At 41.7% G+C, this 27,918-nt stretch overlaps 1 protein-coding gene across 2 annotated transcripts; it reads right to left on the bottom strand.

The window, feature by feature from the left end:
* On the bottom strand, positions 1-27,160 carry GOSR1 (golgi SNAP receptor complex member 1). 2 transcript variants are annotated; one of them, XM_027744211.2, is made up of 8 exons: positions 27,026-27,160; positions 25,296-25,383; positions 24,990-25,097; positions 24,470-24,561; positions 24,213-24,287; positions 9,583-9,612; positions 3,579-3,661; positions 1-2,318 (listed from the first exon to the last, which is right to left on the bottom strand). In XM_027744211.2, the coding sequence occupies exons 2-8, from the start codon at positions 25,338-25,340 to the stop codon at positions 2,194-2,196; spliced, it is 558 nt and encodes a 185-aa protein (XP_027600012.2). In that variant the 5' UTR covers positions 25,341-25,383; positions 27,026-27,160; the 3' UTR covers positions 1-2,193. The 2 variants fall into 2 exon arrangements, with proteins under 2 accessions (XP_027600012.2, XP_027600021.2); XM_027744220.2 differs by having other exon boundaries at positions 27,032-27,160.
* Between the last annotated feature and the right edge of the window lie 758 nt (positions 27,161-27,918).

Genomic DNA, 27,918 nt, shown 5'->3' with positions numbered 1-27,918 from the left:
TAAAAACCATGGAGGGGCTGCCAACACCGAAACCATTTCCAGTAAAGCTTTATCAGAGATAATTCAGCACATTTCCATTATTTTATACTAAAATATATCAGTTCCTCCATAACATTTTCATAACATGAAAAATCAATTATGTTTACATATTTATTATAATCTACATATTTCCCATAGCAGCTTTTTCACACAATAAGATTAAATATATGCACCAAATAATCAGTTAAGTCCAGTAAAAAGACTTGTTATAAGATTAAATAAATGAACTTATTTACGGTACTGCAGATCTTATATTGCCAACTGTACAGCAACCAAATCCTACAAATCCTAAACAGATGCACAAGTGCTGATCAGGGTCCCTTGGGGTGGAGGAGGAATCAAAGAAAAGGCATCAGGGAGAAAAGATTTGATCTCCCAACACGCAGATCCAGTAATAAACCTCCTTTATCCATCGAGCTCTTGCATAAACCCCTTTAATAAACACTTCAGCTCCAAGCAGGAACATTCCCAAATCAGCCAAATAATCACCCTTTATTTAAAATACAAGCCCCACAGTTTTACATGTATTAATTCCAAATGCTTCCTAATCCCAACGATGGGATGACTGATTAGAAGCCTTTGTTGACTTTTTAGCACGGAGTTATTAGTCTGCAAAGAAGCCTCCAAATCCAGACAAACATTCTGGGTGTAACAGTGTGGTTTTACACACTACACAGGCACAAGTCTCTACTCCCCCCAACAGGTACTCACTGACACTATAAAATGCAGTAAAAAATTGCATCTGTCCCGCTGGACTCTATTCCAGAGGAGAACCCAGACACTGTGTGACATTTGTGGGTGATGGCAAACATGGAATCTGTTAGGAGCACTGCCAGTGGATTGTGAAAAGAGTTAATCAAGTTCTTAGAAAGATATTTCAGTGCCTCGGCTTGAATTCACTGGGTTATGATATGAGAGATGGAAAAGTGCTGTTGAAAGAGCAGAAAAATCCGTTAACTGGGGAATCTGCAACGTCAAAGCCATTCCTGACGTCAGCTTTCTTTAGGGACACGAACACAGCAGGAATCTTTTTGCATGTCTGGACCAAAAAAAAGTGTTTTCCCCCCCAGGTAACGGTAAGTAATACTTGTTTCACTGTTCATACATTCAACTCTTTACCAGGAGGAGTCATGTCCAAACCCTTTGCACAAAGATATGTTTGCCTCAGGTATAACCATCATAATTTTCATTTCCAATTGACAGTTTGGATTATATCCTTCTTACAGTGTAAAAATATCAGCGCTATCAGAACAACTTTACCTAAATTACAATATAGACTTTGCATCGTGTCTTTATAAAGACCTTCATGACACCAGCCAAAATCAAAGTATTTACACCCAAAAGATACCTTTAGGTGGACTCATGTTTGGTCACTTTTCAGATGACTGAACACCAGGGTAAACAGCTGCTTGGACACTGTGCTCCCTTTTCACAAAGGGGGACTTGTCAGTCCCTTTAAAGCCACAAGAAACCTTATGATCTCCCCTCAGAGGGTACTTTATTCATATTCTGTGCAAAAAAAAAAAAAAAAAAAAAAAAAGAATGTAACAACCCTTCTTTTTTAACTTCGAGGAATTTGTGTGAAGCACAGTTCTCACAGCACAGACTATGCAGAAATAACCAGAATCTCAACCGGGAGTTATAAAGAATTACAGAACATGTATTTAGTAGTAAAGCAACCTGACGGCTTAAAGCTGCAATATTCTTCTCTCAGGGTGATAGTGTTCAGTACTGGGATTGGATTTCAGGGAAACAGGCTTCCTGCTGTTTCCACCCAAGGCAAATTTAACAACAATCCTTTTCCACTCACCAGCCAGCACTGGATCTCCTCAGCACCGCTGAGCACTGAAACTGTTCTACCAGTTCTGGTGAGCGTCCTGTATTTACTTACCTTGCAGGGAGAAAGGGAACTAAAGACAAACAAATCCCACCAAATTTAACCAAAGATGTGTGTGGCAGGGAAGGAGAAACACTGCAGCTTCAGCCCAAACCCAGTGTCACAGTCTACCATCATAAGCTCTAGACATCATGCTGACAGTCCCAGCCACGGAGAGCAGGCTGTGGAAGTCTGTCGCTTCCCCCACTCACTTTTCCTTGACTGGGAGGAGGGAAGGTGGTGATGAGTTTTAGCAGAGTCCAGGGGGGAAACATCCATCAATGGAAAGCGTATAAGAGCAGTAGGATGGTACAGACACCGATAACGCCGCCCAAAATGAGGGAATCTCGTCGTTTCCGAAGGTTGATCCTTTGAATCAGGCTGTTCACTGCTGGAAACCGGTCTGGGAGGAGTCTGAGTCAAGGTCATACCCAGCAAATAGCAAATTCACTACCAAGCCTTAAAAACCTGGATCTGGAAATCCCAATACTGCAAGAAATGCAGAACTACTCCCAAGCTGGAGAAAGCAGGAGCAGTAAAACCTGATGGATAGTGAGCAGGATTACAACTGTATTCACTGATTGCAGAGCAGCAGAGAAAAGGGAGCAGCTCAGAGTTCACATTTACACAGAATTCATCACCTGATCACCTAAATCACCAGTGTTTAATGTATTTAATCTCCAGTATGTGAGGCTTAGTTATTTTAATAATTGTGTTTAAATGAGAATGAAAAAAAAAAATGGGGCAGTTACATAAAACATCTGTGGAATTTCTTTAATGGAATTCTGCTGCTGGTGAAGGGAACAACCAAAGCCATTTGACTGAGAAAATCCTGCACTTTTCATGGCCACACACTGTGCAAGTACAGCACATAAGGAAGAATTCCTACTGTAAAACCATGAGGATGTAAATCTATTTTTTAATGTACAAAATACAACTGAGAACAAGACAATCAGCTTTAGAGCTTCACGTCTTTAGAAGCAAGAATCTTTTAAGGCCAAAGCTTATTTAACTCTCTTTGGTGTTCCTGCCAATTGCTAACAACTGTAATGAAATTTATGGGTTACCAAGATTCATCTCTCCAGGACATGATGAGTCTGATCAAACGATGCCCTTATGAAAGAAAGGAAGGAATAAGTGGGAAAACAACAAACACGTATGACTTGACAACCTGGTACATTCTTTAGCCATGGCACAGAATATGAAGAGAAACCAACACCACAAAATTTTCAGATCTGAAGGACTGTGACAGACAAGAGAAATCTCAGGTCCTGGATACTTTTAGCTGTGAACCACAGCAAGCAGTGATGTACACCAAGCTTCAGCTTTTCTGAAAGCAAAAAGCAAGAACCGAAATGAAATTACACTTCTGCAGAAAAATGCAGCAGGGAAGGCCATAAAATGCTGTTGCAGATCTCTACCTGAAAATTAAGCTCCATTCTGCAGTGCCCAAATCTGAGCAAAACCAACCTTTTCACCACATTCCCAATAAGAAGCTCCAGTGGGGTTATCAAATGAGACTGGTGAAAAATTGGCCTGTTTGCCACTAATGGCAGGACAGGTTATACAGCCACTGACATCCCTGATCCCCAGATGACAGAGTGAAAAATTGTACCATAACTCTTCTTCTGCACTGGCAGCACAAATTTTTAGGAAAGGATACTAGCCAAGGTATTCATCTTGCTTTGTATTGACTTCAACATCCCCCTCTGCGAAGTCATATTTTCTTTAGTTGCCATGGCAATGCTGGAGAAAGAAAAAGAGGATCAAGTTGTTGGTGCTAAGAATAATCCACAGCTCAAACAAGAGGAGAGCAAGCAGGCAACGCTTCTTTGGAGGACAATGAATGAGGTGAAGCAACATGAATGAAAGCACAATTTTTCCATTAATCTCGATCTCTTACACTTAAATGATTTCTCTTTTATATAAGCCATTAAAAAGGAAAACACTGAGATTTCTTGAAACAGGCAGGTTTGGCAGATCTCCTCCAGCCCCAACGAAAACTGGCACAACCTTATAAGCAACATAAGAATATTGCTTAACTTTTAAGCAATATTCTTAAGAATATTAACTCTTCTGGCTTAAGTTTTAAATTTAGAAGTTTGTTTCACCCCAGAAGCCCCATACTCACCTTCACTCTAGAGAGCACATGAGATCTGTGTGCCATCAGGATACGATGGCCACACAAGTATTAAGCAAATAAGAGCTGCCTCACAACTAAAAATCAATTTGCAAAGCAAATGTGCTGCTTGAGGAGAAGCCAGAGCAGATTGAGACACAGCTCAAGGAGCCTCCCTCCAAAGGTTTCTGGACAACCAAGCTGGGACATGCAGTCACCAGGTCTTTGAACATGTTTAAACACAATGAAGTGTTGGGATGTACTTGCTTTGTCTCAAGATTGATGCTGTTCCTTGTTTGCAGGTGAGTGGGCAAAGCTTGGATTCTCCTGCACTGTCTCTTCCCAGCAAGCCCAGCCTGTTTTCCATAAGGTGGAGCTGAGGGAGCTGATGTGAGGTCTCATCAAATGATGCTCCACCACAGCACAGATTTGGTCCCATTTCTGAGATTTGGTCCCAATTACAAATATTCTCCATGGGTATATAAGTTTCCATTCTCTGTTTCTTTACCAATACATGCCCTAGCTGTACAGATTTTATCCAAATACAAGAACACAACACGGGTGGAACATGAACCCAGAATTTTCCATTTCAAATTTACCACATTTGAGAAGCCAGAAAAAAGCAGCTGTGCTCTTAAAAATAAGATATTAAATGAAGATTAGAAGGAAGTGCTCAGCTGACAAGTTTATGCTCTGGATACAGTGATTAAGGAGGAAAAATATGGCAAATACTGCTCTCCTTGCTGGCATGTGTTTCAAAAACACACAAAGTAGGACATAAATACAACAAGGTTGGATCATAACTCAGAAAAGTCACCTCTACTGCTGTTGAGTTTATCTACAGTAATAACAATGATTAAAACAAGTTCTTGGACAAGTTTTTGAGCCTTAAATATGGAGGGGAAAGGTTCTGGAAGAATAAAAGTGAAGTGGAACAACATGATACAACAGATATAAATACAAGAAAAGGGAATTAAAAGCTGTAATTTCAGACAGGAAAATGTAAAATGCTGCTTTTACCAGATACAGACACACAAGTTTTTAATACAGGTATTTTAGTCCTCTAAAGTAAAAAGCAACAAACTCACAAAACCACTACACAGCACACAGGGAATTTGGAATTACTAGGAATCAAGTTGGAAAAAAGAAAATTTCCTATCTGCACCCAGGAAAGTTTGTTCAATAACCTACAGCTTAACTCCCACCCCCACACTGACTTGATGCTTGCCCAGATGAGGTTTTAATACAGTGTCTCTCAAAGCACTCCTGGATTGAGCCCCCTATTTTTATAAGATGCATCCAATGACTCATTGAGACATCCATTCATTTACAGAAGTGAAAATACAAGGTGATTGCCAGTATATAAAGTGATCCTGAGCCACCTCCAAAATGCCTTCGGAAATAATTGTTATAGATTATCATGGAACACAAGGTTCCTGCTTTAACATCTGAGGAGTGAGACTGTTCATCTCACAGAAAAAGACAGGATGGAATGGCTTAAGTTTATATATTAAAAGACTGAAACCATCTTCATTTCTTTCATCCAAAATTTTGAAGAATTTAGCTCAAAGGGTTGGGTCTTACTGAAGAGCTCTGAAGAAAAAAAATTGGAGTAATTACCATTTTTATTATGACACGGTCTAGTAATGAAATGCAATTTTGATATCCATGAACAAGGGTTTAACTGGATTCTATCTACTATTAACAAGCCAAAATTCAAGTAAAAAGCACTGCTGTTCATGTATAATTTGATTACTCAAAACATGAGCTGGTTTACCTCTAGATTTGTAAAGATTATTAAATTTAAGAACCAGCAAACACAGAGTTCCTGGGGACTAGTCCAGCGATTGGTCTTGTACAGTCTCAAGCACTGCAGCTCCCTCATATCCTTCATCAGAGAGTTTTGGTTTCATTCCCATCCCTAACATATGTTCATTGACTTGCTGCTGAAGCCATTGCTTCACTGACAAATGCATGTTTTAAAAAATTCATCCCCTTCTTCCCATTCACAATATTGGCCCCACTGGGTGGCTCAGCACCGGGATCTCCCCGGATCACCACGACCTTCCTCGGCTGTTCTGTAACTCGCACGCGACATTTATGATAAAAGATTAAACGTTTCTTCCCGGAATCGAGATGACCCTGATTTAACATTTCACTGGGAAACCAGCATGAACTGTTCTCAGAGCTGCACTGGCTGGAACTACTAGAGCTGGGTGTAAACCAAGTTTCTAAAACCAGATGGTATCTGTGCTGCTCTCCATATTCGATATTAAAGCACGGCTCAAGTACAACATTCAAGGCTGCTGCACTACTGGAGAAACCTCCTGTAGGTAACCCCAAAGCCACAGCCATAAAACACCCACCTATCTCTTCCCCAGATCAGCAGCAGGATCTCGAATTCCTGTGCTTGCAGCTGTATTTCCTCAAAATTTCACTCCCATTTCAGGTTTGCCCTCCTCGATTGTTCAGCAGTCCTGTGGGTATGTGAGCAACCACATTTCTCTCCAAAAGTAAAATAACTGATATTTGTACATAGTTTGCTGCTTTCACTGGCATAAAAACACAGAGTAATAAACACCTCCAGCCATTATCCCAGCTGGAGAAGTCTAACACGCAGAGATGCACTTTTAATGCTGCCTCACTTGGAAGTGTTTTGACTTAGAGGAATGTTGAAGCTGTCGGCGTTTCACCCCACACAGCCACATCCATCCCGTGTGTCACCGAGGCAAATGCACCACAGAAATCAGCTCCTTGCTTCACCCGTGGAGACACATCAGTCACACCTGCCCCGGTGAAGAACTAAAACAAAAGCTCTAGGGGAAGGAGCCACGTTATTAAAAATCAAATAATTCATATATTACTGAAACTTCTGCTTCATTTCGTATGCCATGAATCATACTTGCTTATTGAAATTCATGACAAGGTCTATGATTAAGGGAATGGACTCTGTGACTGTGCATAGAAATGCAAGCTCGAGCTTTAAATTGGTAAAAATTCTGATTGCATCACTTACTCTTTGAATAGAGCTATATATATATATATTCATATCTTTAAATATGCACATGTGTGCGTGCATCACACACATAATCTGTCAAATTACTTTAAAGACTATTGTGCCTTTTGATGAAGCCTGAGATGAAAACAAAAGTGATTTTGCCTGGACACTCTGACAAGGTGCTTCTGAAAAGAGAGAAGACTCAAGAGAGAGAGAAGAAAAAAGGCTCAAGCCTCTCCATTCTGAAAATTCAATGCAAGTGAATTTTTTTCTTTTATTAAATCCTAATTATAACCTAAAGAAATACTACCAATACATGAGGAGAAGACTTTTTAAAAATTAAATCTATGGTTTTGGTCTGGTTTCAGTCCAATCTGTTAATACACAAACACTGACAAATCAGTGAATGAGGCCTCAGAAACAATATTACAATAAAACCCTAAGAACTTGTCAAAACTGTACATGCAAACCCATAAAAATTCCAACTGAGCCAACATAAAAATACAAGTTGTTAGAAAACAAGAAATAAATCGTTTGCTATTTTGGAGAAGTGATAATGTTTGCAAAATGAAAACCTGAGAACACCAAACATATTAAGCAAGATCTATGCTTATATTTAAATCTGGCCAAGAGAAGTGAACGCTGTTCCAAAAGAACTGCAGTACAAAGTATCACATCCCACTCGCTTCTGGGAAGAAAATATGCTGCAGTAAGAACCCATGCCACGTAATTCATTTAAAAAACTGATTAAAAGTTTAGTAATGACAACACATCTGGAGCGACAGCCCTGCTCATTGCTGCACCATTTCAGCTCAGGTGCCCATTTATTCCCTTGCAAGGACGTTTGTTCAGTGGAGGAACCACCCAGAGGACGAGAAAGGCTCCCCAGTTCTCTTTTCCACAGAAAATCAGAGCAAAGGGGTCATAATTAGTGGCTGTGGTTTGTCAACAAAAGCCTCTGCACGCACCAAAATATGCTTTCCAGTGTTTAGAATCACTGCTTAATAACAAGCCCTGAAGAAATAAATGTGATTTCTTGACTTGCTCAATTAAAAACTAAGTAATGAGCTGCAGCAGATGCAAACCTTGAAGACAGAGCAGTATGAGTAGCCAGAATTAGCTAATTACATCTCACTTACTCAAGGAATCTGCACTCAAACAGCTTCCCCTGCACAATTCCCTCTTTTATTTGGGTTACAACAGACAAAGCAGTTGGGTTAACTTCCATCTGGTAAATTCACTTTGCCCCCAATTAATGTCATACCCCAACACTTCCAATTACAGGGGGGCACAAGAAAAAGAGTAAAATAAAAAAAACTCACCCTGTTTTCAGCAGGGGTGGAATTGAATTAAGATGATATAAATGGAACTACATTTCCTGCTCAGTGTAGTTGCTAAACAGGCTCTTTTTGTACCAAAAGAAAAAAGTGGAATATTTTTGGCAACAACTAGAGCAAGAAGTTCATTTACTGCAGATAACAAATGATGCAAGGGTGACAGCAGCAAACAAGAAATCCAACAAACTTCGTGCATTTTCAAGATGGAATAGCAGGGACACAAGCAAGGAGAAGTTTTTAATGAGGAAAAGACTAGAATACAAAGTAAAACAAATACAACTGTGCTGTTTGACAAACATCTTTATGAGGCTGTGGTGGGATTGTATCCACATTTTCAGACATAATTGTACTGACCACTTCTGGTTCACCACTGCACACTAATGTGGTTTAACACGTTCTTCCACCACGTTAATTATCCTGAGCCCACTGTGTGTACTTAAGCCAGCCAGCCCCTAATGGACACAGAGCCTTGCTGCACCTCTAATTACTCTTTTTGATCACTTATGCCAGTACATGCATTATCTGAAAGCATATCTTGCTTTTTTTCTTCCCTTTTTTGTTTTGGTTTTAAAGCAGTAATCTAAAATTTAAAACCATTAAGTTGACGTTATTATTACAGTCTGAATTATTGGTTTGCAAAATTGCAGAGTTCAATGAAGATTGGGAAGGGCACAGATAATTTATGATGCTCCAGTTCTAAACTTTCTATTTCGGTTCAGGGAAGCTATCACTCAAGTATTGGAACCCTTTGAAAAACCCAAAAGATAAATAACTATATAACAGCAATAACCTCTCGAGCACTTGTGGTAAAAGCCACGTTACCTGTCTCAGCTGCACACTGAGGTGCTGGATACATGGAAGGATTACAGAAAATCAGGTTGTAGATGAGTGTCACTGTGAGAAGAAGGGTCTTCACTACTGGAATAGCCCTCAACAGCCCAACCCGAGACCCACCCAGCTCCAGAGGTTATTCACCTTTGCACAGAAACACCAATTTTCTAAACTAGGATCAATAAAGCATTTAAGCCACACCACCATTAAGTCAATATCAAATATAAAAAACCCAAACCAAACCCTCCACCAATTCATTGTAATACTGCTGAGGAGTTATAAATAGTTACTGTATAAATACAGTGACTGATATATTTAGACACAATTCAATGTAAACATTGATTGTACAGAAAATAATGAAAATTTTTAAGTTAATTCCTACCTTATTGTTTCTTCTATCAGTCGATCTGAGCTGAAAGCCAAACAAAAAAAGTGAGGTTAAAAAAAGCAACAAGCACTAAGTACCATTTTAGATTACTAATCAATGATCGTCATCATACAAACCTTAATAAATTTGCCCTTAAAATGTTTTATTTTTGGATCTTGCCACATTTTGCTACTACATAGATTTGGTTTATATATAGTCTTTGGAGAAGATGCTCCTACTGTTCTCTGGAGCAGCATTTCCTAAGTGTGTGCAAGAGTAGGTGCCCAGGAGAACATATAAAGCACTGAGGAGACAGGAAAAAGGGAATGGGCACCATGATTGATGGGAGGCTGCTTGGAAAGGAGTATTAGAGAAAGCAGTACCTAATTTTATTGCTTTTTAATCCTGGCCATTCCTTTCCAACCCTTCAAACAAAATGTAATTAATGATAAAAGCTGAGACTTGGATCCAGGTAATACCACCTCAGAATCTCATTTCAGGGGTCGTTCAACAAACACTGGTTTAGGTTGGTTAACGAGGCAGATTCTTCCTACAGCACCACCAGTGAGATGAGAACTGAGTGATGCTCATGGGAAGCAGAACACACACCATGGGTAAGAGAAAGACCTTGATAACCCGTGCCCTGCCCTTGTTTTCAATCGAGTTTCTGTGCAGCATCACTGGGAAAAGGGCAGCTCAAAATACAGCCCCAGAGGGAACATTTCATTTACAGAGCAGACCTGCACGACAAAGATGACAAACAAGATCCTCACAAGACTGGAGCTGTTTCTCTTTCTTCTGTACTCAGCTTATAGGCAGGGTTTTAATCACTGTTTTGCAGCCAGTTGTGGAATGCCAGAGACACATCTCTTGTCAGAGCAATCAATATCTGCAATGTAACCCTGACACAGAAGAGGTGGCTGCATCCCTGTTTCCCATAGTGTGTAAACAATGATTCTTCCCCACAATTGCTCTGTTTACCCCACAGATTTATACAAATTCTTGGAGAATAACTGAAAAAAAAAAAAAAAAAAGAGAGTTTGCAGCTTGAGAAGGAAACCAACCTGATATAAAGCAGTTCAATGTTGTACTGGATAGTTCTTACAGTATTAAAGCAGAATTTACTGTTTTCAAACTAAAAGATACTAGAAGAGCACGACCGCCTTCCTCTCCCACCCTCCTCGTTCCAAGTGTTTTCCACCTCAGAAGGGAAGGTTCCAACAGGCACAGCACAGTCCTGCCTCTGACCCAGCCAGAGATTTGGAGCTTTTCTTCTACCTCCAAGAATTCTGGGGATCCCCATCCAGCTCCAGCTGGAAGGGGTGGAAAACTACCCCAGGGGGTGGGGAGACACAACCAGAGCCCCTGTTTGTCTGTGGGGAGGAGTGAAAACACGAAGGCTGCTATTTCAGTCCACCCGTGGCTTGAAACACGGAGACAGAACAGAGCACTAAAAATAATTTTGCCCAATTTTAAGTTGAGAGGGACTCATCTGGGGTGGCAAAGAACAGAACACACCCTTCTGCTCCCCAGACAGAGCCACACTCCGAAGATTTTCACATCAGCTGCGAGCACTTTGGGTTAATCAAATAAAAGCCACTTTTATTCACTGTGTGGTGTTTATTACACTGGCACAGAGAAGTAAAACACCATAGCTGTGTACACAGAAGGATGTGAGCAGTCTCACAGCATCTCCTGACATCCCCAAGGCAAGGAGAACACAAAAGTAATGCATTAAAGATTTCTGTAATCGCTGAGCCTCCAAGATACACAATTCAGCTGAGAACGTGCCTTTCATAGATAGTCTCTAACAGACAAGTGTGTTAAGTGGGCAGTGCATAATAAGAATAAACTGCAAAACCATCAGAAAACAGCCTGAAAAGCAAGAGCAGAGCACAAGAATTCATCATTTTAAAAAAGCTCTGATTTTTTTTTTTTTTATTTATTATCAATGAAAAAGTATCTGAAGCTTTGCCGGAAATAAGTTACACTTAAAAAAATTCTGTGGAACAAAACATTGCTAGAACAGCCCTATCAAAAAAACCTGCCTTAGAAAAACCATTACCAGCTCTTTGACCATTTAACTGATGAAATTAGAGAATTTTCATGCTGATGAACTGAAGATGACAGGGAAGTTGAACAGTTTACAGACCTCAAGCGAATTAGGATGTTCTCCAAGGTTTTTAGAGCACAAAAATTAGGATTGCCAGTTTGCAGCAGAGACACTCACTGCTTTTTATGTTGGAGAAAGCTGCAGTTGGGCAATTTTATTGCTCAATCAGAAACATAAAGAGTTATTTAAAAGCTTCAGATTAAATTATACTGCATTATTTTTATATGTGTGTGTGTGTGTACTTTTATAGACATATAAAATTAAATCCTGGAAATATAACTACCTGTAAAATGATGACAGAAGTTAATAAAAATGTATAAATCCAGACATTAGATTCAAATGCCAACACAAGGCATTTAACAGGCACCTGAAGCCACAAGATTGATGTTTCTCAACTTACTGGACATCACCCCAACTATTTGAAAGGACGAGATGCACATGAATTTTCTTCACAATGACTGACATGTAGGTAAGGGCAGACTAAATTAATTTTTAGAGTCTTAAATAAATAGCTGGGAAGCACAAAGATTTCCTAGACACAGCTCCCAGTGTTCTTCCCACCTTGAGAAGCATCAGCTCTTCAGAGGATCTCCAAACACACTTCTCCTTGCAGGCCTCCAGCAGGTGAATAAACTGCTGAAAACGGCAATGACATTCACTGACATTTTGCTAAAGGTTGTCAGTGTGAGCAGGAACATTTCAGGGATTCTGATGTGTGGATTTTTACCATCAGAGTTCTGTTAAGTTTAGTTCTTCCTGCGAATCAGTTCGGGGAGATGTCAGAGGCTTTTCCAACGTGCACTCACGCAGCATCCCTTAAAGTCTTTAAGTCTCCTTGGCAAACACAGACTGTAAAGTTCACTTACAGTGATACCCAAACAGAAGCAGCTGTTTCATCATTTTACAGCTCATAACCATAAAAATAAGTCAGATTTAAGGAAGATCAGGAACACGAAGTACAACAGAGCCCAGGGACCCGAGGGAAGTTGGCAGCTCTCCGGCTATTAATGACCTGTTTTACACAAATAGAAACTGTTCTCACAATTACAAATGTTCATTCCAACTGTTTGTCAGAATAAAAAAAAAAAAAACACTGAAAGAAGTAATTTTGCTGAACTTACTCATTCAAAACACTACAAAAATAGGCTCTTAGGAAAAAAAAAATTAAAACCTACTGACTTTGTTCTTCTGTTGTCCAAGCAAAGACATCAAATCCAGTGGCCATCTCCTCGTGAACATCCAAGCAAGCAAACAATGGTTCTGGGCACTATTAATCTGACTTGCCATCTGTTTCAATAAGCTCTGCATTTTTGCCTGTCCAGACAGACAGCACTTTGACAAAGCCATTTAAAAATACTACAGGAAAGAAACTCTGGAAGATGCTGAGGCAATCAGCTCCTGTAATGAATGGCACAAACCCAAGAGCAGCAGGAGCAGCAGCCACGCACATGAAATAATCAGGCCTCTGTGCAACTGCTGCCTGGGAAAGATTGCACAGTTTGTCATTTAAATATGCAGACAGGTAAAAGAATCCCAAGGAGAAATTAAGTGAAATGTGCCCCCAGGATGGAAGAGAATCCTGCCCATCACATCAGGCTTTTACAATTAAAGGAAGTGTTTTATGTTCTTGGGTTTTTTTTTAAAGCAAACATCTACGTCAGTTAAATACAATAAACAGACAAAAGTTAAATAAAATTCATTGATAGAGATGAATACTTAGATGAAGACTGGCTTCTCCCATATCCATAGATTTTGCTGCTGACTTACCAGCTGGATACCCAAAACAAGCACTTGTCAGAGGAACAAGATACAGCAGCAAGACTCATCTGCACACAACTCATTTCACAACGCACTCTAAACCCTTCAGATGAAATTAAGGGCAATATTATCACACAGAATAATTTAAAAGGAATAGGGAAAACCCTGTAGAATAAACTAATATAGCACTTGATAACTATTTTCCTCCTTTCATAAAGAGTAACTACAGAAATAATAATTTTACTTTGTTCTTTCTCTAACTGCAAGATCAATCACCAGTCTCTGCTCTCTCAAACTGCCTGCAATAAATCCTTCATATTTTCACAGTCCTGGATCACCAGGCAACGTGGAGCTTCCAGGAATGCAAATCCTGCAAGACGTACTTGATTCTCTAATACACATAATACAGGCTGTGATGAAGCAAATCTGACACATACAGGCAGTTATTTCCATCATCACAATCACAATAACAGAAGAATAATAATGAAAGAAACCCTGTGCACACACACACACAAAAACCCATCTCCAACTCATTTTTTCTGCTTGCCATCAGCGTTCCTTATCGTATAAAAATTCAGATCATTAAGCTCTTAAAAAACTTAATTAGAAGAAGGTAATGAAGAACACTTTTTTCCCCCTGGGATAACAAATAAGATATTCCAGATTTTATAAGACTCATCTCAAACTTGATTTAATTTAATGTGAACGAGAGAATTCCACCGGAGCTGCTTTTCTAATTTGGAAAGGAATCAAACCGAAAACACAGCACAAACGTGAGCATTAAGTCAATGTATAAATTTGCTCCAAAGGAACAATATGTTATTAACAACATCACCTCTACAAGCTCTAAACACCTAAGTAAGTTTATTTCTGCAAATCACTGTACTGGGGAGTCCAACACTCAGTAATCACTTCCAATAAGAATGAGGAATAGGTGCAAAAGTGGGAAAGAAAGAAGCACAATACCACATTGCTTTTAATCAATGCAAGCAATTTGTTAAATCTAGAATGAAAGGCACTGGAACATAATCCGCTGCTCCAGGCAAGAGTAAACCAACGTTATCTGGTGACAAGTTCCTTTCCAGATGGTTCACATGTACCTTGTGCATGAGGAAATAAAGTACACAGAAGGGAAGGATCTGCCAAAGGATTTCCAGGAAAATAACATGGTGAAACCTGCTCCCTCCAACTGCAATCCTGTGACTCAGAATTCACTAAAAATTGGACTTCTAGCTACATCCCTAAGTCCGTGTCTCAAAAGCTTATAAATTTCAACAATTTGGCATTAAGATACACTATCATAAGTACTTTCTTTGCAGCTGTCTAACATCTGTAAAAATGTCTACGTGAAACCAATGAAAAGATTAGTTTTTCTAACTCAGTTTAAAGAACAGCTTAAGGGATGCAAACAAATACCAGGGGATCCCCTCCCTTTGCAGGGAGATCGCTGAACACACAGATCCACCTTCACAGGTCTGAGAACAGAAACAGGTTGTTTCTCCTGGATTTCTAAAGTGTCCAGTCTGCTCCTCCTGGATTTCCAAAGGGTACAGTCTGCACCTCCACTGAACTCCATGGACTTGTGTGGGAATTATCAACAGAGTGAAAGAAATGTTCCTCTAGAAGAGGAGACAGCCAAGAAAGCTCTTTGGCACAGAGGACTGGGGAGAGTGCCTGATGCCTGAGAGCCCCAGGAGGGGGAGCAGCAGCAATGCCACTTCCTTTGAAGCAAATCTAGGAGGAAGTTAAGAGCCTTCTCAATAACCTGCAAGTGGCACAGTCTACCCAAAAGCACAGTTAAAAACTTGAAAACGGCTCCTGTTGTGTAAATGAAGTTGCTGCACAACCCCAGTGCCAGGATGGCACCACCAGCCACATTACGAGGTCTCCATGAGGCTCTCGATTCACGGCTGGGAAAGTTCCTGGAGAGATTGCCCCTCCCCTGTAATTGCTCCATATTACCCATAGGAATGAAGTGAGATGAACTGAGAAGGGCAGGTCTTACTGTAAGTCATTATCAGCAACCACAACTGTCAGAACAATTCCAGTAACTTACTAATGGACTCTATCGGCATTTCCTCAAATTTTACATCTGCACGCACTACCAGCAGTCAGTGGAAGTGCTGTTTTTCATTATTTCCTCTGGTTTAAAACATATAATTTAAATGAAACCTTTAACTAAAGGGAAAAACCCTCGAAACCAAGCAACACAGCCTTCAATATGCAACACTGACCTGACGAAAAACCGAGCTCGAGCAGCATAACCTGTCATTACCCATTTGTTGGGCACACACAGACAAGAGAGATGCTCAACTTACAACAAACACAAGCTGTTGGTAATCTGTGCTGTAACAAAATAGACTGTATCACTTTTCCAGCTCAGTGTTTTCTGACTAAAGCTTGGCAAAGCTAAAAAACCGGTCTAGTGTTCACACACTCCTAAGTAACCAAGAGAACAGCAGGGGGAACTCCTTTCCAGAAGAGCCCCATCATACAAACAACTTCATAATTAATATCTTTTTAATTTCCAGTGAAGCTAACACAGAAATGAAGTGAGAGTTATCCCTAGGATGACAACCCAACTTTACTGTGGTATGAAACCCTAAAACACACACTGACAGACGTGTATTCGGCTTCCTAACTGCCTTTTCACCTGCTGTGGTTTTGAGGGTTTGCTGGTAGATGCAGAAAGCTCTGTGGCTTTCAGCCAGGACTTGGCTGAGGTACCTAATTTACAGCTATCTACCTATATGTTTATTAAGTTTCAGAAAACGATTCTTAAAGCTGCATAGTCATCTCTGCAACATAACAAACACTTGTGGTTCAAAATTTTAAAGTGCACGCTGCTTTTAAAACATCTACGAGCCAAATTAAGGATGGAATTCAACGGGTAAAGATCTCAACATTTTTCTTCTGACCCAATTTCCCCCTGTTCTTAGGCCTGTCTTTTTATCTGAGACTGTACAAGATGCATTCTTCCAGAAGTGCAACTAATACTCAGTATAAACAAGCCTCTCAAGTGAGAGGAAGGCACTCTGCATCTTTCAATTCACAACAAAACCAAGGTCCTTGAAAAGTTCTAAACAAAACTGTACTATCAGGATAAAATAGAGATGCTTTATGGGGAATTTGGATCTAGTTCTGCTTACCATCGTGGGTTTGATAGAACACTAAGATATCTGCATAGCAACCATTCAGCCAAGAATGAGGAGAACCTAATTCTGATGCATTAGTAGAGGCTGAAATTAAATAAACTCAAGAATGACATTTATGCAGCAACGTGGTAACTTTCCAGAGGTACACTCTATATTTGAGAAAATGGAAATAATCACTATTTAACATATCCATACACATCAAATTGAGTTCAACAGCTTGTTTCTACTGGAGGATCCAATAGCAAATAATGAGCAAGCAGTTCTGGCCCTAAAGAATAATGAACAGCCACAATAACAAAAAAGAGTAAAATGATATGCTGCATTAGAATAATAAGTGATTCTCATATTGCACAAAAGAAACTCTATAAAACTTCACTACTGTTGATTCTGTTCAAAAGCTGCACCTACTTTTCAGAACCAACCCATGTAGGAATGATTTCAGTCCTGTCAAAGCCCTAATTTCAATACCAGACTTGGGAGGGGGGGGGAAGAAGCTGTCCTAGTTAAGAAACCGTGTTGAAAGGAAAGCTAAAAACAAATAAAACATGCATCACCGACTTGTTTATTTCTGAAAGGAGCAACAAACTTCAGAAGCAAACAGAGCTCTGAAGTTTGAAGTATGGGTTTATATCCTTCCCTCTCCCCAAATTAAGAACAAAGTGCTGTTTCGAAGGTGAAGCCCAGAATGGAGAAGCAGAGCCTAGTTTTAGTCCCAAACACTTTTTTCCCCATGATGTATTCAGGTAATCTTTCACTCTGAGGGTTTGCTCTTTAGTTTCTTCAGACAGTAATAAAGACCTAAGGGAGTTTCTGTTGCCTCTTTCCCAGGGGAACACAGAAGTTCATGCACAAACATGTCATACAGATAAAAAGCAACAATGAGTCTGAAGTTCTTAATGCCCAACGTGTGGCTGCATCTTTTGTCACCTGCATAATTTAATTTTGTTCTGGAAGTTACAAAGGAAATCCCCAAATTAGGTTTTGTGCTCTGTGTGTGATGAGTTTGTTGGTTTTATCATTTGATGTTCCCCTCTCCTCCTCACCTTTCTTTAAAAATCATTTGTTTTAGACATACTGAAGTTATAAAAATATCTCAGTAGCCATTGGTGTCAGGGAAATTACTGATTACAGAACTTTTTAAACCAATCCAACTATAAGGAAAGCATGCAAATAAATGCTATGAAACAAATTCAATCTTTTGCTTAGGTAGGTTTGTTTTTTTAAGTCCTAAATACAGCCCAGGAAGATGAAAAGCAGCAGTAGATTCTACTCTAATGAAGCTCAGGTTATTTTTAAACGAAAAACCTCTTAAATCCTGAAATGCTTGGCTGATTTTCATGTTCTTTTATTAAGTTATTTATAAATAATAATAATACCCAGAAGAGCAACTTCCTTCATTGCCTGCAAGCTTTGAACCTCCCCAAATTCTCATTAAACTACTTCAATAACTTGCTCACACAGTAATTATTACACGTAATAAACACTGAAGTTTCTCCTTTTCCAGAAGACATGAACTGTCTCCCTCTCTGAGCAGTATTTACCCTAAAATAAGAATACAGCAAGTTATGCTCAGTCTGGTGCTGCAGTTGATCTGCTCAAGTGTCATATTAGTCTGGGGCTGTTACAGGGGAAGCTGATCCAGCCACTTACAGAGTGGCCTTGTGTCCCTCTGCCATGGATCTTCAGGAGACAGAGGCTTGGAGATAAAACCCATTCAATCCAGACAGAGATAAGGCTAAAGGAAGGAATCACTGATGCAATCAAGAAAACTCTGCAGCAATGGGAGACAGAGCAGAGAGAGAGAATAGAATTGTATTTTGAAACAGGATTACAGTACAAGTCATTGTGCATCTCTTAGTAAGCCTTTGCAACACTAAAAATCCTCCTGTGCCCAAATCCCTTCTTTGAAAACCATTTCATTTGTGCTGCTGCTCAGACAGAGCACAGAGCCCTGCCCCAAAAGTCTGTGTGGTGGATATTCAGTGGTAAGTCAGGAAGGGAATTACCACAGCCATCCTGGCTGGCACTGGCAGGCACGTTTAATGCAGTAATTTCTCAAACTGCCCTATTCCAGAAATGAAGAAAACAAGCCAATGGCTTTTGGGAAAACAGGGACAGACCATTGCCAGAGCTCTTGCAATTAACGGCCAGCAGAGAAACATTTTAACCTAGATTCCTCAATCCCTCCTTGCACTCCATCTTCCAGTTCAATGGACAAAGTGCTGCAGCACCTTCCACTCCCCCTGCACAGCAGGTCTGCAGCCAAACTGCACCAGATCTGGTGCCTCTTGGCAAACCCTCCAAACCACAGCCATGGGGAGTGTGTCTGTCCTGTCAGGGCAGAGCTGTTTGGTTTTTTCATAACTGCTACACAGCAAACGAGATTATTCATTACCAAGTGCTGTTTCAGTTAAATCTGCATTAAAATTGAGAGAATGGAACCACAAAAACACCACATTCTGCTCTGACACAAACAAAAAATAAGTTTAATTAAGAGGCAGGTTTGGCAATTAAAAAAAACCCTTACTGGGCCTGACTAAAGTGGAGCTCAGCAGTTCTGAGGCTGCAGAGCAGGCACCCACAGGGAAGAGACTCATCACACTCCTCCCTCCCTGCTGCTTCCCCAACCACCCTGGGAATGAAAAAGGAATTGGTGAATTAGCTGTTTCTCCTACAGTGTCTCTCTGTCCAAGAGAAAACGAAGGAGATGCAGTGGTGAACTGTGTGTCAGCTGGAGCAGTTACTGCCCAGGCATCTGTGTGTCCTCCCCTCCAAGTGGAGGTGAGGGAAGGGATGGGAAGGGAGGCAACAGCAGTTCTCTGGTTTCAATCCAATCCTGAAGGTCCCACTCAAATCCACAGGAACCTGAGCAGCAACAGCACAGTGAGTGGAAATCAGGGCGTGCAGAGCAGAGAGCAGGGATAACAACAGAAAAGGAAATTAAATTAAGGTAGAAAACCGGCAGCTTTTTCCCCAAAGGTCAACGCACCTGTAATCAAAAACCCTGTAAGGTGTCTCTGCATCTCATTAAGCTGATTTCTCTGTGCAAATCAGTGCTGAAGTGAAAATTGGTAAGCAAAGGCAATAGTTAGAGGAAAAACTGTCAGTCAGTCACTCCCTCCACTAGGACCTGGCCTGTAACACCAACGAAGTTTGGGAGCAGTTTCCCGGTGATTATTCTCTACTCAATGTGCCCATTTCTGCCCAAACAACAACAGGAAATTTCAAATAGCCCTGCTATTGAAAAATGAAATGCCATAATCAAAGTAACAAAAATATTTAGTACTCCAGAGTACTTCACACAGGTGAAGAGCTGCACAAACACTAATTTCCCCTAATCACCCCAGGTATGTATTATTAATACACCATTACGCAACTGCTGCAGATTCCCGTTCGTTCCTTTGCTCACTTCCCTTATTCCTCTTTTCCCTTTCACATGCAGAACACGTCCCTCTGTTTGCTCTCCTCCTTCAAAGTTTCTTACCCACCTCCTTCTGTGGCCTTCTCTGTCCCAGTGCTAAACATTTTAAGACACACAGGGCTGCCTGAACACAGGTTCATCCCCTCTACCTGCATCATTCACACATGGTTTTCCATCTGAGATGATTTTTTTTTTTTACTGGATAGATTCATAGGCTGCATAGCAACACCCACCAGAACCATGCAGTCACCTGACAACAAGGAAAAACACAGCTAATGATACCTGCACCTGCTTCCCCACCAGCCACTTCTTTTGGAAAGGGATAAACGACAAATTTCTGAGGGCTGGAGCTGAGTAATAAAGCAACAGTCACAGAGTGGCCCTACAATGACAGAATAAATCTACCACAGCAAATGCTGGTGACCACTAAGTGGTCTGTATTCATCTAGTTTTACAAGGAATTCATCACAGGTAATACAATTTGCAGTTTCTATCCAAACTTTGGAAGCCTGCACTGATTTTAACACAAATTCAGCAGTATCACCTGATACCACTCACAGAACAACCCAAGTACCAACACAAGGGAAATTTTCACTTGCATACACACACAGTATTGCAAATTTAATCAAGCACATTAGTCCCCTCTTCGCTGACTTAGACTATAGCTCATCAATAACTGCAGACTTTCTCAGAGCAGACACTAAGTTGACAGAATTCTTTCCTCTGAGGCAGCACTTTTCAGAGCAGTTTTTAAAATGCTAAGCTACATCTATTCATCAAAATTGCTTCCTTTAGATGGAAAACAGCATCACATGAAAAAGGATGACTTGTTTGCATCCCTGGCCAAAAGCACACAAACAGAAAAGATTAAACACCTTCAGGGAATGGCACAGACACAAGAAGTATTTCTTCAAGCATCTGACATGGCAAAAAGTCTGAGGTATTAAGTAAAAATATGAAGAAGGCATCAATATTCAACAAGATCTGCCAGCCTTATTTTAATTAAGGAGGGGGTTAAAGTTTCTATTAAAAAATGTAGGCATTATTGTTTGTCTCTCCAGAGGCAGGTAAAGCTCTCCTTGAATTACCTGTATAGAACTTAAGTAGGAAACTGAGTGACCTGTCCACAGGCAACAGAATTTCTGGACAAACCTCCTTTCCCAATAAAACTCACAATCAGACGATTTCTAAAATGAACTGAGGCAGCAGTGAAGCTTTCAAAGAGAGGAGAACACAATATGTGCTCTCTAACCCTCCCAGAAGTGGGATGCAGCAGCACAGAGCCCTTTGTGCCCCAGCAGCACCGTGATCCCAATGTGGGAAGTGCTCCACACGCCGTGCCAGCAGCACTGACACAGCAGCCAGCCCCACCCTGGCAAAGGACTCCAAATGGATCCAGGATCCTCACAGCTTAATGGAAAGGCAGGCACAGCCAGGGTTTGCACAGAGCTTCAGCTGTTGTCATTCCCTTGGTGCTTAATGTACGTTGGGTCCTTTTATTCACCGACATTTTTTACTCGCGGATTTTTAACTTCCCTCCCTTTTTTAGGTTCACCTACATATACAACATTAACACACAGATTCTCCTTCAGTTCTCTTCCAGAAGAGAGGATGTTCAAAAGGTGACACAAAAATAAAAAAAGGCAGATTCAGGTAAAAAGCAGAGATCCAGCTTCTCTCCAAAGTCCATCTCAGAAAAAAGGCTTCCTGGCTCTCCTCCTCTTCCTCCCCAGTGAGATGCCCCCACAGACAATCCTGCCCAGGGCTGCCAGCAGCTCTTCAAGAGCACTCAGGGAAAACAGAGCCAAGAGAAAATTCCAGTGGCCATTTATCCTGTCTCACATGGTTGTGCATAAAGAAAAGGGCCAGGACTCTGCACTGGGGCAACAGCTCAGCATCCTCCATCATCAGATAATGGGATAAATGTGTAACAGGTCAAGGTACTTAACGGCATAAATTAAGCAGGGCCGAGACTAGGTGAACACTCCAATATGTGATAGGAATATATCATTCCTGGGGCATTAGTGCATTCCTCTGCAGCATGCAATAACACACTTGTAAAGTTTGTGCTGCCACGTCCATTTCTCACGCTCTTTTCATTGGTTTAACTTCCCTGAAAACACGTTTGGATTTTTAGTGTTGTGTCTTTGTGACAACGTAAATATATTCCCCATGTAGTTCTGTCAATTAGTCTGGCACCAGGGTTTACTGCACTGCAAATATTCAGCATCATGACTCACACAAAGCCTGTCAGTTTATCCTAGGAGCATGTTTGGTGTAATCTGCCAGCTCCTGGTGATTTCTTGGGACCTTTTCCTCGCTTTTACAGCTTTTTGGCACAAATAGCTCATTAACTGTTTTCTTTGAAGACAAATATGTTGAACCTCTCTAATAATTTTCCTCTGCCAGTATCTTTTTCTGAGCTTACTGATTCTCAATTCAAAAGTTTTGAACATCCTGCAAGCTCTGATTTCTTGCCAGCGTTGTATTCTGCTTCTACACTGGATTTCTTCACAGTCCTTACAGTTATCTCCACCTTGCAGTGGTATTCCATGATTAGTTTTGGCCCTGTTTCCTAAAGACCCCCAACTCACACTTATTTCCTGTTTTCTTTTTCTCAATGTCATGGTAGAGGTTTTTTTTTAAAAAGTCTTGATATTTTCAAATAATCACCCAGAAGATGGTTTAACTGTTTCTAAACTGCCTTATTTCACTCTATTTTTCACGCATTTTAATTGCAAAAACATACCATTTTAGAGACTTTAGCATGTTTAAAAGATCAAAATAATCAATACCTCAACAAATGTTAGGCTCGAACTCTGAAGACATCTGCCAGACAACATTTACAAAATGGTTTAAGTTTTCCTCTCTTAATTGTTGCAAACTTTCCAAAATAGTGCACTCAGAGCAAAGTCAGTTTCTCAGAAGTTGTATTTTACAATTCCAGAAATATTTAATTTGTGGCCTTTTTTAACAAAATGCCAAATGTCTGAAAGTATTTACTGCCTCTCCAACAAAAATAACAAAGCAAAACAAAAAATCCCAAACACAGCATCTGGATGGAATCAGGTTTACTCAGATTAACTGAGACTGATTCTTTGAAGTACAACATTTCAGGTAGGATTCACCTCTGGAATATTAAGATTGGTGGTTTTTTCCTGGAAACTTTCTATTTCATGACCAAGCATGTTTAGTAATAAATTCAGCCTAACACAACTCAAAATTCAAGTTTTAAATCAATTAATTTCTAAGTCTTAAAAATATTAAAGAAAACTGACAATGAAGTGGTGTTAAGCCACAATGGGGAAAAAAATTGTTTAAATTTCCTGTTAAAGCTTTTTGTGCAGTTCTGGCTACAAGTTTTTTATAGGAAAGCACATTTGAGAAAGCCACAGGTAATTTTTTATTTATTTGGGTTTTTTCTAAGTGCAAGCCTGCCCTCTCGTGTGAGACTGAGGTTTAGCACCACTACAGGCAAGGGGAGAGGCAGGAAAATCAGAGCTACCTCTGGACTCTCCAAAGAACACAAACCCTGCAGTGCTCTGCTTTTGGCTCTGCTGCTTTTGCTGCACTGGGGACACACAAAGCAGCTGCTCACAACCTAATGCCCTCTCTGCAACAGGAATAAAATGCTTTCTATTTTGCTTGTTATCTGGGTGAATAAAGTAGACCAAATTTGCAATATTTAAGTGCACAGGTAACTTTGGAATTAGCCTCTTCTGTCACCTTTTCTACACGTTCAGTAGAGACAAAAGGCAAAAAGGTTCTTCTCTGTCTGACTCTGACAAATAAACAAAGACCAAAACCAGCCAAATCATGGGAGTTTTGTTTCTTAACCCTTATCCTAGTCAGTGTGTAAAGGCATCTACTCCCTTGGGAGGAGGAGGTCTGAGTCACAAGTGATTTGTGAAAGCCCACTGAAGACAACACAGAAGTCCCTGACAAGATCCTAAAGCCAAAATCACTGACAAATACTTTGATTATTACCTACCACACTTCACACTCAGCATGACCCACAAATGTTTATCCAGCTGCAAAAGCAGCAGCACTGTCACAGAATACACAGTGCAAGGCATTCCTTGTGCACATGTTATTGTCCCAATGGACACAGCTTTCACACACACTTGAAATTCAGAATGTTTCATCCCCCAGGAAAGTCAGGCACCTCCAACATAAGTAAACAGGAAACAACACCTACTTTCGAAGGTGTTCGTGCTCCTTCAGGAACAGTTCTGTTCTTCTGTTGTTCACGCCAGACCCGCTTTTATAGGACCTAAAACCCAACAAAACAGAACCCTGTCAGAACCTGAATAAAAACTGTGAATTCAAGTAACTTCTGTTGCTTTACTCAGAGCATGGACAAGTGAGCTATGCCAAGCATTCTCCTCCAGAAGGGTTTCCACCTTCTCCCTCCGAGGACAGTCCCATTCCACTGCTGTAACAAACACAACTTACTCGATGTCTTTCCGTACCGATCCCAACAGATTCTCCCTTTCTCTTATTGCCAAGAAGTTCGCTTTGGTTTTGTGGAATTCGTGTGTATAATCCTGTAATAAAACAGTTATTCCAAAATTAGGATCCTGAGGTTTAACGACACAATATACCCAGGGAAGATCCAACCACCTTTTCAACTGCCAAATGTTCTCCAATACAAAGTGCAAGACCAGCTTATGAAATGAACAGCAAAAATGGCCAGAAGCTAATGCAAAGTATTTTTAAAACTCACTGCTCTTACAGTAGTTGCTAAATTTGATAGCTAGAGACAAGGTCATGCAGGGAAACCCACTGTAATTCTTTGTCCCAGTGTCACATATCCTCGCCTCTCTGATGAACTGGTTTGTGTTGGAATTTCTCCTTACTGGTGATGGTGCCGCGATATCAGCACTGATAAGAATTATTTTAAACTATTACAATTAAAGGATTAAATTATTTTTAAGAACCAACCCAGAGGCAGGGGGGAGGCCCGTTCTGTTACCTGCAGGATGTCTCTGTGGCGCTGCAGCGTGTGCATCAGCGCCGCGTTCAGGGACGGCACGCCCGCGCTGTTGGTGTACTCTGCCATTTTGTCATTTATCCCAGTGAGCTACAGGAGGGAAAACAACCCCAAAAACATGTGAAATGGCTCGTTCTTGTATGAAAGATACAATGCACAAGCTGAAGGAGCTGGCTGGACAGGCACACCTTGTCCAACACCCACACTGCGTTTCCAAACGTCCCTCACACAAACCCGGACCGTGACATTTCCTAAACGCAGCACTAAAGCCACAGTAACTCCAGTTACCTTTCCCAGAAGTTGTTCAATCTCCACGGCCATGGTCTCAAACATTCTGTCCTGGCTTGATCCATTTAAGAGAGGAGTTGTGTCAGAGCTAGGGAAAAGGGGAGGAGCAGTTACTGAAAAGCGCATCGTTCCACGAATGCAAGAAATAAGGAAACACTGGGGACAGGGGTTGGAAAGCTCCACTACCCAGGTTTCCTAGAGGTGAATTAAGCTCAGGAAAACTACATTTTCTTATCACACATTCCTTTAATTCTTATCTGAATGGATGACACAGTATCACCTGGGGGAAACATAACCTCTCCTTGGAAGACATGCCTGACACCACACACCTTTATCTGGCACAAATGTCCTTCTCTCCCCACCTTTTAAATTTGATTTATTTATTTACTGTCAAAAGGGAGCACTGCACTGTTACAGCAACATAATCACACCTTAATAACATGGTATTAGGTCAACCCACTGACTTATTAAGCAATCAGTGCTCTACAGAGCTACAATTACAGTTTCACACACAATTACACTTTCACACACCTTCCCTATTTGCTTTTTAAGATAAACTAAAATCACAAGGAAAAGTCACATCTAAGACCTGCCTGTAAAAGTGTGACAACTAAGAACCCTCAGAGACAACTCATGGCTTTGGTAATCTGCCTTAATCTTAGTAAGAGAAGTTTTGCATTGGACAACAAAAATAATGAAAACAATCAGATTACACATCAAGTGACAGCACAGAGCCAGAAACAAAAGTGAAACTCAGGGATGTGGTGCTCTCAGGCTTCCAGAACCAAAAATTCAGGGAAAGGTTCAAAATGGATTAATTCATCAAATTAAAAAAAAAAAATCAATACACACACACCCCTACAGTAATCACAGTCATAACTGATACAGTTAATAAGCAAAGAATGGCATTTTTTAAAGGTTGCACTCGGACAGAGAAGTTCATAATTCCTGCTGTGGAACTGCAGGGAAGAGCTCACCTTTGGCCCCCAATATAGAAAGACTGGAAGAGTTTTATCAAAGTAATTCTTCAGTCAAACATGAGTCTGCCTAAAGCAAACAGAAACTACTCATGTACATGCACAAGTACCTACTTATCTGGTTCATATATATATCTCATCATATATATACACACATATAAAAATATATGTGCAGCTCTCATCATTCTCATTAACACTGTCCCTGCCCATGGCAGGAGGTTGGAACGAGATAACCTTTAAGGTACCTTCCAACCCAAACCATTCCGTGGTTCTGTGATTATCACTCACCTTAGGAGAAAGCCAGGAAGAAACAGCCACCCCTGTGAAGAGAGGGCTTGTTCCCTGCCAGCCTTGCACCAGCCACAGCTGCTCAGTGCTCCAGTTCCCTTAAAACTGGGATTACAAACAGCACACCTGGGAGGTGTAAGGGTAAACTCCCCTAATGATGAGGTCCTGAAAACCTCCTGTTGGTTCAATACAGTAAAAACTGGGAAACAAGACGATGTAATGAGCATTAAAAACTTCTATCACCAGTTCCCTCTGACCCCACACAGACTAAACTTTAAACTCAGGTCTCCCCAGGGACATATGTCACCCATAGCCCTTCCTGACTCACACCCCGAAATCACATCAAGGCCAACACCAGCAGCAAGTGCTGAAATGAGCCACAGGTGGGACCACCATTCACCAAACGATAAAAATGAACCCAGCACCAGGGGCAGCGTTTAAAACATAAAGAAACGGGCTTAGTACCTATACCTGTCGCGCCTTCCGTCTCGGCCGCTGCTGTAGCTGGTGCAGAGCTTGCTGAAGGAGACCAGCTTCAGGTCCAGCTCGTTCTCCAGCTGCCTCGCCTGTTTCCTGAGATCTGCGCGGGGCGGGGGGACAGTCACGGACCCGCCCGGGGCCCCCGCGCCTCGGCGGATCCCGGTCCCACAGACCGCCCGGGAGCCCCGGGGAGGGGAACCCACAGGGGAAGGAGGGACCCTCATGGCTGGGGGAGCGCCCCACGCCCAAAGAGGGTCACGGCTGAGCACCCTCAGCCCTGCCCCACAGCCGCGGGGCTCCGCGGGCACCGGTGCCTCATGGCTGACGTGCCGGCACCGCCCGCGCCCGCCGGCCCCCCGGAGGCGAGCAGAAGGGCCCCAGCGGCGGTCCCGCCTCGCCGTGCCCGGGTCGTACCCCGGGGGAGCCCCGCGGGGCGCGGCCGCCCCGGCCCCGCCGCCCCCGGCCCCACTCGCCTTCCCAGTAGTTGCTGCTCCCCGCCGCCATCTTTGTTGTCCAACGTCAGCTGCGGGCCAGCGCCGCCGAGACGGGCGGGACGGAGCGGCCCCCGGCACGGGCGGGCCTCCCACCGCAGCGCCGCCCAGCGGCCCGGCGGACACAGCGCCTACGCCGGGCGGGAGGTGTCGCTCCTGCTCCCGCCCCCATCCCCATCTCCCGGTGCAGATCCTGCTCCCCCGCTCCCGATCTCCCGGTGCAGATCCTGCTCCCCCGCTCCCGATCTCCCGGTGCAGATCCTGCTCCCCCGCTCCCGATCTCCCAGTGTAGATCCCCCTGTGCTGATCCAGATACTGCTCCCCCCGACCCTGATCTCCCGGTCCAGGTCCTGCTCCCCCGGTCCCCGTCACCGTCCCGATCCCGCT

Source organism: Pipra filicauda, unplaced genomic scaffold (genome assembly GCF_003945595.2).
Source record: "Pipra filicauda isolate LSUMZ 115617 unplaced genomic scaffold, ASM394559v2 scaffold211_size2331000_pilon, whole genome shotgun sequence".
Classification (NCBI taxonomy): domain Eukaryota; kingdom Metazoa; phylum Chordata; class Aves; order Passeriformes; family Pipridae; genus Pipra; species Pipra filicauda.
Note: the sequence above shows the minus strand (reverse complement) of the source record. Positions and strands in the feature narration are given on the sequence as shown.

Bases quoted from the DNA above. Each gene is read 5' to 3' on its own strand.
- GOSR1 (XM_027744211.2), bottom strand. From the start codon at position 25,340: ATGTTTGAGACCATGGCCGTGGAGATTGAACAACTTCTGGGAAAG. The intron at 25,098-25,295 runs GTAACTGGAGTT...TCCCTCCTGTAG, and splicing joins TTGAACAACTTCTGGGAAAG to CTCACTGGGATAAATGACAA. The intron at 2,319-3,578 runs GTATCCTTTCCT...GACTCCTCCCAG, and splicing joins CAAGATGAATACCTTGGCTA to ACCGGTTTCCAGCAGTGAAC.